This window comes from Phoenix dactylifera, chromosome 11 (genome assembly GCF_051530095.1).
Source record: "Phoenix dactylifera cultivar Ajwa chromosome 11, Ajwa_hap1_PhDact_Kaust_v1.1, whole genome shotgun sequence".
In the NCBI taxonomy this organism is placed as follows: domain Eukaryota; kingdom Viridiplantae; phylum Streptophyta; class Magnoliopsida; order Arecales; family Arecaceae; genus Phoenix; species Phoenix dactylifera.
The window spans coordinates 23,875,174-23,888,796 of record NC_143200.1 but is presented as its reverse complement, the minus strand read 5'-3'; the positions used below and the strand labels follow the sequence as shown (position 1 = coordinate 23,888,796).

The window sequence follows — 13,623 nt, the reverse complement described above, 5'->3', positions numbered from 1 at the left end:
CTTGGCAGGAATCCAAGTTTGGATACTGATGTTTAATAAGAAAAAAAGTAATGGATAATTCATAGAGGATGCTTAACCATGCATAGCGAGAGAAGCATGGCTACCAGCAAATCGATACACTAAGATCCCATAAGCTACGAGTAGTCATGGTTACCGTAAAGATATCCTGACTACTTCCATTATTTCCAGCACGACCAACACATCAAATAGCTGAACTCGGACATATTAGTTCTGGAGGAGGTAAGCGTCGAGGCCTTTGAAGGTCTTGACCGCCGTCTCCTGGAGGAGGTCCGGCTGAGGGACCTCTTCATTTGCTTTCTCGTAGTCGAGGCACCACTTCACCAGGCCACCTTCACCCTTTGGAACCACTTGAAGAGTGGCCTTGAAGGCTTTGTAGAAGCCCACCAGCTCCCCGTCTATCACGCTGCATGAGACCTGCTTGTTTGCATCGTCCGCCACCTCGATCCTCTCCTTGGAGAATGTGACAATTGGAAACCCTGCCAAAACGCCCACATGATCTCGGACAAATTAACTTGCAATCCTAACATCATCTACGTGTCAGTGTTATAAATCGAGGACGATCTCTCAGAATCTAAGCAACTATTGTTGATAGAATTCTGCCAACTCAGTTCCCGCTTGGCATTGCTTTTGTTCTCTGTTCCTGTTAGCAGTATTCTATCAAGAAGAGTTGCTCAGTTCATTACTTGGTTTCAAAATCCCTTACAAAAAATGCTTTGTGAGATTAGATGGAGTTTTCGTTGCCCTCAGCAACGTATTAGGAATTCAAAGAAATATTTTAATTTGGTGCCTAAATGAACACCTAGTGATGCTGCTACCTTCAGCATATTTCAGAATCCGGATGGTGCCGACGCTCTTCCCATCACCTTCGACGATCTCGATGCTCTTGTACTGCTCAGGGAAGATCTTGGGGAAGAGATCTGTGGAGTCCCTTATAGCTCCCCAAAACTTGTCCGCAGGAGACTTCACCTCCACTTCCACTTCAGCCTTGGAGGCCATCGATGGCACTGCTTTCTCTCTATTGCACAATCTGATACCAAACGCTCGATAGCATGAATCCCAAACAAGGTGACCTGGCATATATAGTGTTCATTTCGATGTAACTCCCAACTACCTGCACTTGCCATTAAGTGCTTCCTTAATTTCCATCAACTGCAGGCTATGGTATTTATTACCTGTCGGTGCAGCTTGTCAAATTTCTGGCCGGCGGGGAAGAGCAGAGTTGAGAGCTTGGATACTGAAAAACTCAGCAAACCGCAAGCAGGGTTGAGCCTGGGGGTGGACTTTTCCTTCAGAGAAAGCAAGAATTACATTTACTGTCATATCAAAAGAGATAAAGCAAGGAGAGGTGCAACTGCTGTGTCTAGCCTAATTTGTAATACCTCGAGTTTATTGACATGAAATATCTTTTACTAATTTGCTTGCCTGTAATTTGATATATTTTTCTTTGTCAAATGTAGGTATACTGTTTTTAATATTTCTCCTCTTTTCACTAGTATAATTATTATTTTTTCAATGTTATGTTTCTCTCCAAATTTAATCCGTTCTAGTTGCTGCTGAACTTGGGTCAACAGACATTTGAACGCCAGTAGGATTGATTATTCTTATAAAATTGTGAGAAATGCTAAGCTACTATGCTTCGACGACAAATGTCACATGCCTCTCAACTAACAATCTCGGCAATTTGAGGCAGACCAACCTAGGAAATTTATTGAGTCACTTTTATAGCTGGCTGGTCCAAAGGATGGGGCTTATTTTTTAGGTTCGGGTTGTATCTTCCGCGCAAATGAATGAATAATCTTCTTTCATGATGTTGATCATTGGATAGCTCTTTGCATGGATCTCAAAGCATTCCAAATTCTCTTATTCATCCGCTGCATAGATCTTCAAGCAACTATTATGCAATCCAATGATGAATTCGTGTGAAGGAAGGTGAATCCTTCCTTCGTGCGAAAAATACAACCCTAATCCCTAGTACTATGATAAATGATGCTTGATTGTTCTGATGAAGGGACATCGTTTTATTGCATGTAGCTCCAAAATCAGCTTCCTCTGAAATATGTTTCACACAAGCCAGACATTAAAATGCAATCAACTGTGGAGAACACTATTGTTCTCGTGTAGCAGGCATAAGAACACTGTAAAAATCCACCAAGACAGTATAGTAATACTTGGACCGACCTTCATCATTGTTGATGATTTCTTTCCTTCTCTCTTTCCTCGACACTTTTAAACTTGTTGCACTAGATATGTTTTTCTGGTTTCTAAGTAGTAAACACTCCAAAATAACATATTTTTGTTAGTTAGGCAGGTAACATATCAAGTTGCTTTTTACCAATGTCACCATGTTCTTAGATTACTTCCTTTGATAGATGTGATTCAACGAATCCATGAAGTGTTTATTTGGTTCGGGTACCATGCAAATGGTTTAAAATTTAGAGCCTGTTTGGGTAATCCAGTGAAATTGGGCTGAATTTCTCGCTGGATTCGTGGATTAGGCCGCTCATTTAAGCATGGCTCTGTCAAGTGTTATATAAAGGAAAAAAAAGATCATTAATCTTTTCTTCTTCATGCAGTTTAAAGTCTGGAATTTGCACAGGCCCTTAGCAGATATACTTAGATGCAAGGCCCTTAGAAGATATAATTGGGGGCCAGTTATCTAAGCTTTTACACAATAGGTTCACATATTTGGTTTGTTTTGTGTTGGCTATCACACTATGTTACTAGGTATTATCAAGTTTGACTTCTAATTAATTTATGGAGGTTATTTGTATATTGTATGCTTGGACAAACAATTTTATGAAAACTTATTGGGTTAATAGATAAAATGCTTATTCAAATGTTCTCCAGTCGAGTTTATATGTTTTTGAGGTTTGTTTAATCATGAATAGCTTTTTTTGTCATAGTTTGTTGTAGCTTTTTGTATTATTCTTAGCTAAGCTAACCTCAGACCCCATGCACCGGAAAGGGTTGGGTGATTTATCAGTTTCTTAAGTTGGTGATATTTATAGGGCTGATGGGCCTTTGCATTTAACAGGTTGGTGGCTTCTTATATGGTCTATTTTTTAACGACTACTTCCTATGAAAATTAACTTTGGACATTAGTTTAAGTCAATTGTTTTGATTTGCTTAAATCTTTCTTATGAACTAGTGTTGTTTTTGTTTGTGCTTCATTCACTGCCTTTATGTTAAGACATTCTAGAAAATGTTCCATGAAAGTTTGAGTTTCTTAGAGCAACAAGATGTAGTCAAAGTTGAAGATCAAAAATATTAATAGCGAAGCGTAGGCAATGTGGGTAAAAGGAAGTCAAAAGTTGATTCTAGAATTTATATTTTCTAGGGACTGGTTTGATTAAGAGAGTTTTAGACCTACTAGGATTGTGCTTTGAAGAGATTTTCATGATCTTTTATGTAGGGTCCTAGTATGATGAAATTTACTATTTTAGAGAAGTTTTTTTTTTTTTTTTTTGCTTCTTTTTTTGCTAGGAAAGCATAGGGAAGACTCTTTGTTCTTCTAGAAGTCCTATTTTAGGAGTATTAGGGGAGTCTAGAGTTACAAAAATGGGTTAGTTTGGTCTTAATTGAAATCAATATTGTAGATATTTATTAAAAAAATCCAGACTTTTCATTCTTCCTCTTTCTTTCTTTTCTTTCAATTTTTGGCTGGTTTCCTTTTTCCATTTTCTTTTTTTTAAGGAGTGGTGGCCATTTTTCCCCCTTCTGTTCTAATGTGATGCTATGTTTGGTTGTATGTAACTGGATTAAGTGCGAGTTTAGTTCTTGCAGCTGGCGCTTTTCTAGCATTTGCTTCAAGTACAATTTCGCATATAATTTCAACATGAAAAAATGGTGTTGATGTTGCAATATGAATATGACTTAATACCATGAGAGTGCCAACTAGCAAAGTTGGTATACTCTCTTATTTTGACACAAGATTTTTGGTTGTTTTCACCTTTATTTTGATTTTTAGCTGGATTCATACATGCATGCATACTTGCACGTGTGCGCGCAGAGAGAGAGAGAGATCGCCATAGATTAAATTGCATCAGCTTAGTGCAAATAGTAAATTTATTATGCTCCAATGGAACTCAAGTTATTGCAATACTAGCTTCATATACCTCAATTCCTTGGAATTGTCCGTTGGTGTCTATCTGCTTGTCCGCCTTATGGCTGGTTATGACATCCAAAAACTTCAGACATTGAAGGATATCCTGCTCCAAGTAAGTTTTTTGAAGGTTTGCATAGTTTTGCCAATATGTTTTAGGTTGTGTACTGCTCAGTTAGCTTCACCAAAATGTATTCTGATCACTTGTCACAGTTTATGAACAACGACTCAAAAACATCAAGTGGAATGCTTTGCATCTGATATTCAATTGTTAGGCCAGAATGGTCAGTGTCATCATTCATATAGTTGTTCTTCAGTCCCTCTTCAGTGGATCCTTCATGATCTATCCTATTTACAGGCTGCTAGAGTGGGTTTGGTGACATCCCAGTCTATCTTGATGAACCTAGCAGAGCTGATTTGGATCCAAGATTGAGATCTAAAATATGACTATTCATCAGATGGTTTGAGTCTAATTTTGAGAGACAAGAACTAATTCGTATCAGCTTCGTTTTTGGCCCGGCTGGTACTCCTTTTGCACTAATTTTACAACTGATCTCCTTTGAACCCCAGTTTGCAATGTCGAGAGTCGCCCAGCTACTGAGGGAGGAAATGGAAAGGGTGGGCTCCTACTCCGGATACACTTTGGCTCCTTCGCTCCATTTCGTGGTTGATAGTTTGGACTTATTTCTTTCATGATATCAGGACACGTAATTAGTTGCTTTCTGTGATTGCTGGTTATGCGCCAATAGTTTCTTTTATTATTATTATCATTATTATTATTTTTATTGGTTTGAAGGTGCTTTATGCTGATTTGAAGATATGATGAAAGCCAAAAAGAGATCTGAATTGCATATATATTTGTCTATTTTAACATGTTAGATTTTAAGTAGTGCTGGATTAATTGTCAGAAACATCTATTGATATTTTAATGTACTAATTTGAAGGTTGCTGTGATTAATTAAGAAATGAATCTACCACCTTTTGAACAAGCTGATGGTGAAGGTGAGCTCCAAGCAGAAGTTTGACTTCATGAGCAGACTGGATTGGATACTGCGGTAATGGGAAGATAAATTTTTACGATACGAATTTATGCCTAATGGGATCCAGCAAGATATGTTCCCCCTTAATCCTCAAAAGTTAATCATATTATATATCCCCCTGTTAGCTAAGCGGAGATAGACTTTCCTTGAAGACAAAAAGCAGCTTTTGAAGCAGCGAGGTGTTGGGGTGTGTGTGTGTGTGTGTGTGTGTGTGTGTGTGTGTGTGTGTGTGTCCCGGAGACCGATAGGGTTATGGCTCCACCCTCTCCATCAAAGATCAGGCCCTAGCCTCTCTATCTCAATCGAAGCTCGGGTCCTTAGGCGACTAAGCATAGCACTTGTGGTATCAGGGCGCAGAAGTGACCCAATGTATTTGGGGCCAAAGGCCGTCTCGTCTTTGAGACATTTTCTGCGGTGGGTCGGCCTAAGATGAACTTACAGAAGTGTTTTTTTTTTTTTCATTTTGTTTTTAAGGCCTTTCTTGCGGTGGGCCTTCTTTGGGCCGGAGCTTTAGATGACCGCCTAAGTCGCCTAAGGATTGGGCTGGTCCTGTCAAGGTATAGAGTTAAACGTGAGCCGAACCTCAAGAACAATGGTTTACGGAATCGAACCATTGCTTCTTGCCAAAGGGGTGAGTGGTTGTAATATTTGAACCAGATTTTGATGGTGGCTGTACCTTATTCCGATTCTAACTATCTTGATACAAATGTTCCCTCTTGGTGACTCACTTTTTGAGGAAAGAAGCTCTACTTACTAGCCCCTCCTTGGTCATTCTGAGCTTGATCGATCTATCAACTTGATAGTTGGAAGGGAAGAGTCTAATTACAAATATCACGACTGTCTTGTTACTAATTCCAAAATGGTTCATTCTACAGTGATTTGTAGCTATATTGCTCATGGTTCAAATTGGCTTTGATATTATTCATAACAATTTGCACTTTTTTTTCTTTCTTTCTTTCCTCTATCTAAGATCGAGAGAGGTTCCAGCTTTAGCTGTTATTCTATACCTACCTCCTCTACCTAAATCGAAGCCTAGGCCCCTAGGGACATGACGTTAGCACTCGCGATATCAAGACACAGATCAAAAGAATGGTGCTTTATAGAATCAAGCCTCTATCTATGCCTAGGATGTAAAAGATTGTACCATCTAAACCTGAGTTCAATAGCAGCTAAGCTTGCCCTGATTCTACCTATCCATCTTGATTTTTGGGATCTCAATGCCGTTTCTTAATATAGATGTCCTTCTTCATGATTCATTCCTTTAGGCAAGAAGTCGTATTCATTGGTCTTAGCGGGCCAATAGGACCACTGCTCGATCTTTTTGAAATCGACTAATTTATCAACTTGGAAGTTGGAAGGAAAGAATTTTATTACAAGCATCATAACTGGCTTTGATATCTTTTATCATGACTTGGAACACACACCTGTCACAGGACTAAAAAAATACATATGTCGTCTCGTCCTAGGTCCTAAGCTCCATAGAGGCCAATATCATTCTACAATAGTTTTTCTTTTTCTCCTCTCTTTCGGAGAGAGAGAACTTATCTTTTGTTGCTAAAAGTGCCTAATCTCTTATTAATTTTCATAAAACAGGATTAATAGAATATTTTTTTGAGCAAAATGGTGAGCCAAGCCATCCCAAAATAAATATAATATTGATGATAGATTAATATAGAAAGTATTTGACGTAAATCATTCTTACGATATGAATATGTGCATGTTATATACACGTCTCGCTAGGGTAATAGAACATGAAATTTGTCGGAAAGATTTGCATGCAGCAGTGAATAAACTAAACTGTCGGCTAAAAGTTGAGATGGATTACATTATAATCTAAGTTAATTATCGAGCTTCAAAGTTGAGCCAGAAGTGGAGCCCACTTAATTTGTGAGTTTTTTTTTTGATAAATACGGTAATTTATATAGCTTTAATTTAAGTATATTCTATCAAATTACAAAAGAGGAGGAATATCTCATGTAGGAATTCGTTAGTCCCTTGGCCAGCCATACGCAGTCTGAACTCCTCGGAAGAAAAAACCAACGAAAAAAAAAGAAAGGAATCGAGCATCTCCTTTTGCGGGTCAAGTTCAACTTCCCTCCCTCCCCAACCGCCAATCCCTTCAGTGCAAGCAGGGAGGCAAAGAATAACCGCCATGAAATGGAATCGCGGCTCGGAAAGTCGCCAGCCGAAAGCCGAAAGCCGAAAGCCGAAGTGCCAGAGAACCAAATTCTCTTCCCCCGCAGCAACGTACCCACTTTCAGAAAATGCACTCCTTCCATTCCCCACCCTCCCTACGCAGACCAACTCGGCTCAATGGCGTCTCCCCCCACCTCCCTCTCCCTCCACGAAGCTCCCTTCCTGCAACACATCCGCCGCTTCCCTCCCCCACCTCCACCTCCTCGGTGCCGTCCAACCTGCGCCATCCATTCTCTTCCGGAGACCCCGCAGAGACCCTCCGTCGAACCGGACGGCCTCGACAGGCGCCAAATCCTCGAAAAGTTCCGCTACACCAGCCGGATCGGCCACGGATGGCTGGAGATCCGCCATATGAAGGACGAGGAGCTGGACGCCGTGGCCCTGCTCCTCGCCGAGTCATTTAACAGGGACAAGCAGTCGCCGGACGGGAACATCTCCATGTTCGCCTTCGTGGTGAAGCAATATATGATCGAGCGGCGGAGTGTGATTCCGCATGCGGCGGTGCTCGTCGGGTTCTATAAGGAGAAGGATGGCGAAGAGGCGCAGCTGGCATGCACTGCCGAAATCTCTTTCGATGCTCTCGGGGCGCATCCTGCTGTCGGCACGCCTCGGCCCCCTACGGAATGTCCATACATTGGCAACGTCTCTGTGACGAAGACGCTTCGGAGGTATGGATCTATTTCTTTGCCGGTTTGCTTCTTAGAATTGCTCTCCTTCGTTTCTTGCCATTCTTGATTTTAGCAGCTACAGTTTTCTTTAACCATGGAATGCTTGCTGCTGATGGATTACTTATTTTGCTCTATGACGAGTTTCCTGTGTCTGATATCGCCGACATGGGTTCTGGAATCTTTGGCTTGCAAGCTACTAGCGCTGGTAATTGTACTTGGCTTGTATTCCTTCCTGGTCATGGGTTGGGTGGACAATGGGTAATGCTCTTTCTGGAAACCTGCCACTGCCATGAGAATGATGTTGTATGATAGTGGCAATGGCCGTGTGAGGACTCGTGCGGACGTATGTTTAATCCTACATCGGTTATACACTGCATAGATTTTGGGTAGATCAAGGAATCTAAATAAACTAATCTTTTCATGTAAGATCCTAAGTTGTTACAAATGGTATTAGAGCAAACCCAATTCATGGGCTATGTGGACTAGTGGATAGTGCAGCATGAATCGATTTGGTCTGACCAGGAGCTGATTGTGGTGTTTGTGGTTGGATTTACAGCATTTATGATCGAATTTCGATAGATTTGGACTTTTAGCCGGGCGAGGACGTTAGGCCTTAAACGGAGGCAGCACGTGAGCACTAGTACTGGTATGTGTTTAGTTTCACATCGGCTATGCACTGGATAGATCTTGGGTACTTATATAGGACCAAGGAACCCCAATAGCTTGCCTTTTTGGGTGAGGTCTTAGATTGTTACAGGCCACATTTAATACGCCCAAGTTTGTTCAGACTTTGATCTAGGTGTTTGATTCACTTGCATCTAGATGTAGCATAGGCAGGAGTTGGTTTGAATAAACGATTAATTGGATACTTGCATCAATTTTACATTCAAATCAGAATAAAGAAAATTTTAGATGAAAGTAGAAGAATAATGGAGAACGGGATAAAGGGGAGGAGAATAAGCTTGGTTTTGGTACAGATCCAACTATATAACAGTAATAAGAAAAAAGTGTATCACCTGAGCTTGCTGGTTGGAGTCCTAGAGCATTATAGATCAACTACTCTTATAACTGTATAAATCAACTAGGCTCTTTCTAAAACTAGAATCAAAATAATCACTACACTAGCAAATCCCGTCCTCAATAACCAATTATATCATAGACTACGATACAAGATTGGGCATTGACTCACTCTTTCATGACATGGAACCTTTGGATTTTAACAAAGCTGCAACTCTGTTGCATTGTGAACCTTCCTAAGACAATATGCTAATGCTCGTAGGATATAGGTTTATATGTGTTGCGAAAGGGGGAGGGCCCTTGTATTTAGTCCCACATCGGCTAGTAGCGGGAAGGTTTTGTGCCTTAAATGGGGGTTGGAAAACCTTTCCTCTCGAGGCGCCTTTTGAAGGGCAAAACCGTGAGGGCAATGGTCTCCCCCCGTCTGCGCTGGACACGCGGGCCGGAGCGCCCAAAGGGCAGTGGTCTCCCTCCGTCTGTGCTGGACGCGCGGGCCGGAGCGCCCAAAGCGGACAATACCTCGGGAGGAACGCAATCCTCTTTCTCTGCTAGTTTAATGTGGGCTAGGCTGTTGTATGAGGCTCCGGCAGAATGCCGTCCCCGCAACAGATGGTGCGCCAGGAAGGGGCGCCTCCTCTGACCGTTGACTACCCCTCAGGACTGTGGAGGCTCAATAACCTTCCCGCTGGGGGGGCTATGTTGCGGGAGGGGGAGGGGCCTTGTATTTAGTCTCACATCGGCTAGTAGCGGGAAGGTTCTGTGCCTTAAATGGGGGTTGGAAAATCTTTCCTCTCGAGGCGCCTTTTGAAGGGCAAAACCGTGAGGGCAGTGGTCTCCCCCCGTCTGCGCTGGATGCGCGGGCCGGAGCGCCCAAAGGGCAGTGGTCTCCCCTCGTCTGTGCTGGACGCGCGGGCCGGAGCGCCCAAAGCGGACAATACCTCGGAAGGAACGCAGTCCTCTTTCTCTGCTAGCTTAATGTGGGCTAGGCTGTTGTGTGAGGCTCCGGCAGAATGCCGTCCCCGCAACAATATGATCTTCATCATATCATTTGATAGTCCAATGCAGCGCTAGCCTTGATCACGCACCAAGATTTGTGAAAAAGAGAAGCTGCATGCTATGCACATGAGCACAGATGCCAAGGTCTGCACCCTCCCACATCTAGAATCGGTGGCCTCTACTACATATCAGATCATCAAATGGTCTCACCAGCGTTGAAACTACTCCCATGTTTGTATGACAGCAGGTCTCTAGCCTAAGCCATATGTATTAACTTGAAGGACATGCTGATTCTTACATTTTTTTTTATCCTGAAATCTAAGTCGTTATGTAACTCAGTATAAAATAAAGAAAAAAAATACCATACATTTGCAAGTGCTAAAGTTCATCCTATCAGTATTGGGGGAAAATGAGAAAAAAAAATAGGCTTCATTACAATTATTTTAGGAAAATTCTTTTGAAATATCGTCTACTGTTTTATCAACTGTTCTGTTATTGTGTTTCTTAATGATGTTTTCAACTTTTGATCCTTATGTTTTGGTTTTAGCCCATCCAATTGCAATCTGATCATCAACATGAACATAGTTTTGAAACCGAAACTTACATCTTATCAGCAAATCACTCAGCAGTTTGGAATTTAGACATGGACAGAGTTTCCAAATACCAGAGAATTTGTTGTGTGAAAGCATGTGAAAAAGAAGTTGATAGCAAGAATGACAATCAGAGTATGAAAGACAGGATGCAATGCAGTAAGAACATGGTTCATAAGCAGATTATGGTGTCTCCTATGGAAGTGAACAATTTATTCTGTAGTAACATCTTCCAAACATGTACATGCTTGGAGAGAGAGGCATGCCAAATATATATATCCAATGCCAGAAATAACATAAACATTCTCAAATGAAGATTACCTACTAATTAATACTTCATGAAACAGAGCACATCCTCACAAGACTATTTTGGTGAATTATAATAATTTCAGTAATAAATTGTTGTTTGATCTCAATTTGATGTCGGTAGATATGATGCTACGTGAAGGTCACACAATAGCAACTTGATTGACCATTGGTTTGTGATCTAAAGGTATATATGAAGCTTGCAAGCTTCAAAAGAAGGATACTTAGCCAAAAAAGGCCTTCTAATGTTCATCTTGTATGGCAAGCAAAATCTGAAAGCTGAAGGAAGGATTTTATGTATTTTCCATTACATAATAAATTTAAGAGCATGTTGAAAAGGAATCAAAGTTAAACAATTCTATCTGTGACTAGGTTACTACATGGCCCTATAGAAGTTACTTGGAGCTAGCAATTTTTCAAGGTCCCACATAAAAAATCTTTCATCTTCTTATGCTTAGATCATGTTGAAAAATCACCAAGCCATGAAGATTAAATAATTGCAGCAAAGAATTCAACTGCATATCTTCTCATGTTTCAAATCCATCCTTCATTGTGGTACTGAATTATGTTTTCTCTGCTTTTTTAAAAGGATTGTCAAGATCTTTAAACCTTAATAATTAATGCTTCGATACCTTGATGAATATGTAAATTGAGTAAGAACCAGAAGCTTAAGATATACATAGAACTTCAATAGGAACAGCAGGGCACAAGACTATTGATTAGTCTGCATAATCGATATTCAGAAATACAAATCGGCAGTGTCTGATCTAACACGAACTTAAACTTTGTGATGGCAAATTCCCATCCTTGTCCATCTTTTAAAAAACACATGAACTTAAACTCGTGACAAAATTTCAGAGTTTCAGTTTATTGCAAGTCTCAATGTCATAGAAAGGAAAAAAAAAGAAATGGATTGTAGGTAATGACTTTTGAGGTTTGAAGATGCATGGTTGAGAGAAAGGAACTGGACTGTCCATATATTTAGATTTATTCAAGGTGATTGTCAAGGCCTGATTGTTATTAAGGGAAGTGCCATTAGCACCAACTGATTCAAGCTTTCTATCTCCCTTCTTCCCTCTTCTTATGGCTGATATTGACATTTTCAACTTTAATTGTTTCTTTTTTTCTTGAAAGGGCATATTTGAAAAACGGGAATTAGCTACATAATGGGTTATTTATGGTTACCACTGTTATTTTTGTTTCTTGTGATGAAACGATAAATATTTGTGAGAATATCTTCCCCTTTTTATGATTAAGATGCAATGATGTATTAGAGGTCGAAGACTCTTTCATGAGACCTTGACATGATACCTTGGGTACAAAGTGCTAATTGCTCTAACATTTTCTGAAGCCTAATACTATTAATCTATAAGGTAATCCTTTAAAATTCTTTTTGCTTGTACTATTTTATTATTTGTTGATGCAACTTTGTAAACTTGCTTTCAGACTGTTATCATAATTCCTATACGAAGATACTTGTTTCTCCATCACTAACAGTAATGTTCTTTATCTTTTTCTCTTTCTGGTTTCAAACTAGCAAGCTGAAAACTGCTGGTGTCATCCTGAATTAACATCTTGCTGTTACAATGTCTTTCAAACTACTTGGGTTGGGGGGGGTGTTCTAAATTCTAAAATTTTAAGCAATCAAAGGCTAACATGCTGCATGCACTCACGCATGATTTCTGTTGAGAGATTCTGCATGATATGATTTGTTCTTATTCTCTATTTTAGGAAAGGGATTGGTTTGAAACTTCTAAAGGCATGTGAAAAACTGATAATTCAGATGAAGGCTGAAAGAAAAGTATACCTTCATTGCAGAGTGGCTTCTAAAGGTCCATTCAGATTGTATGAGAAAGCTGGTTATAAGGTTGTCAAGAAAGACAGCATCTTGACTTGGCTGTTTTTAAAACGGCGCAGGTGCTTGATGTTTAAAGAACTCCCACCGATTGCAGATGATGAAAATGAGTCTGATGTCTCGGATTGCAACTAACATCCCATCTGATTATTTACATGTGGTGCCACAAAATCAGTGGATAACTTTGTATGCTAAAGTTCTATTTTTCGATGAGGATGCTGTATACATGTATTGAAAGAATATATTGTGACAAGTTCTCTTGATGAATGGTGGAAGCCGTGAAATAGCCTTATGGTTGTTTCCTATGTTCCTGTAAGTTGTTTCCTGCTCTTTTTTAATGATGTATTAACTGTCAATGCCACTGTCCAGTCTCAATTTAAAACAACCTGTCATAGGCTAGGACTTCAAGAGTAAGGCCAGATGTTTGAACAAATAAATGATTGCTCGATATATAATCTTTTTATTACCTTTATCTCAAAGCATTCACCTAAGAGAGAGAAAATATTGGTCGAACCTCAAGAATCTGTGGATGATAGGAAAACCAGCAGCAGAACCAGAAGTGGGAGCCTGCCCTCCCTGCATCTTTCAGTAGCTGGGCAACTCCCAATTTCCCAAATTAGGGTTTAACATTAGCAGACAGTTCTTCAGCCATGACCTAAGTATGATTGCAATGCAAGCATTTTGGTCAGACCCAACACAGACCTGATAAAAATTAGCGCACTCTCAAATTTAGAGCCGACGCAATCGATCAATGGTATTACAGATATATCAGATCCAAATTGAGTTATGTAGGATGATCAATCAAGCTGAACCACGATTTTGTGCAGCCAGC

At 40.2% G+C, this 13,623-nt stretch overlaps 2 protein-coding genes across 3 annotated transcripts; one reads left to right on the top strand and one right to left on the bottom strand.

The window, feature by feature from the left end:
- Positions 1-31: 31 nt before the first annotated feature.
- LOC120106396 (MLP-like protein 423) lies at positions 32-1,082 on the bottom strand. Its single transcript, XM_039119392.3, has 2 exons — positions 837-1,082; positions 32-497 (listed from the first exon to the last, which is right to left on the bottom strand). The coding sequence occupies exons 1-2, from the start codon at positions 1,015-1,017 to the stop codon at positions 226-228; spliced, it is 453 nt and encodes a 150-aa protein (XP_038975320.2). The 5' UTR covers positions 1,018-1,082; the 3' UTR covers positions 32-225.
- A 6,299-nt stretch (positions 1,083-7,381) lies between these two features.
- On the top strand, positions 7,382-13,096 carry LOC120111319 (GCN5-related N-acetyltransferase 5, chloroplastic-like). Of its 2 annotated transcripts, none has more exons than XM_088707342.2 (2): positions 7,382-8,027; positions 12,755-13,096. In XM_088707342.2, the coding sequence occupies exons 1-2, from the start codon at positions 7,477-7,479 to the stop codon at positions 12,924-12,926; spliced, it is 723 nt and encodes a 240-aa protein (XP_088563468.2). In that variant the 5' UTR covers positions 7,382-7,476; the 3' UTR covers positions 12,927-13,096. The 2 variants fall into 2 exon arrangements, with proteins under 2 accessions (XP_088563468.2, XP_038984051.3); XM_039128123.3 differs by having other exon boundaries at positions 7,386-8,027; positions 12,668-13,096.
- Positions 13,097-13,623: the final 527 nt, after the last annotated feature.

Excerpts from the sequence above, each read along its gene's own strand:
- LOC120106396 (XM_039119392.3), bottom strand. The coding sequence starts at position 1,017 with ATGGCCTCCAAGGCTGAAGTGGAAGTGGAGGTGAAGTCTCCTGCGGAC. Across the intron at positions 498-836 it reads GATTCTGAAATATGCTGAAG|GGTTTCCAATTGTCACATTC; the intron begins GTAGCAGCATCA and ends GCGTTTTGGCAG.
- LOC120111319 (XM_039128123.3), top strand. The coding sequence starts at position 7,477 with ATGGCGTCTCCCCCCACCTCCCTCTCCCTCCACGAAGCTCCCTTCCTG. Across the intron at positions 8,028-12,667 it reads GTGACGAAGACGCTTCGGAG|GAAAGGGATTGGTTTGAAAC; the intron begins GTATGGATCTAT and ends TCTCTATTTTAG.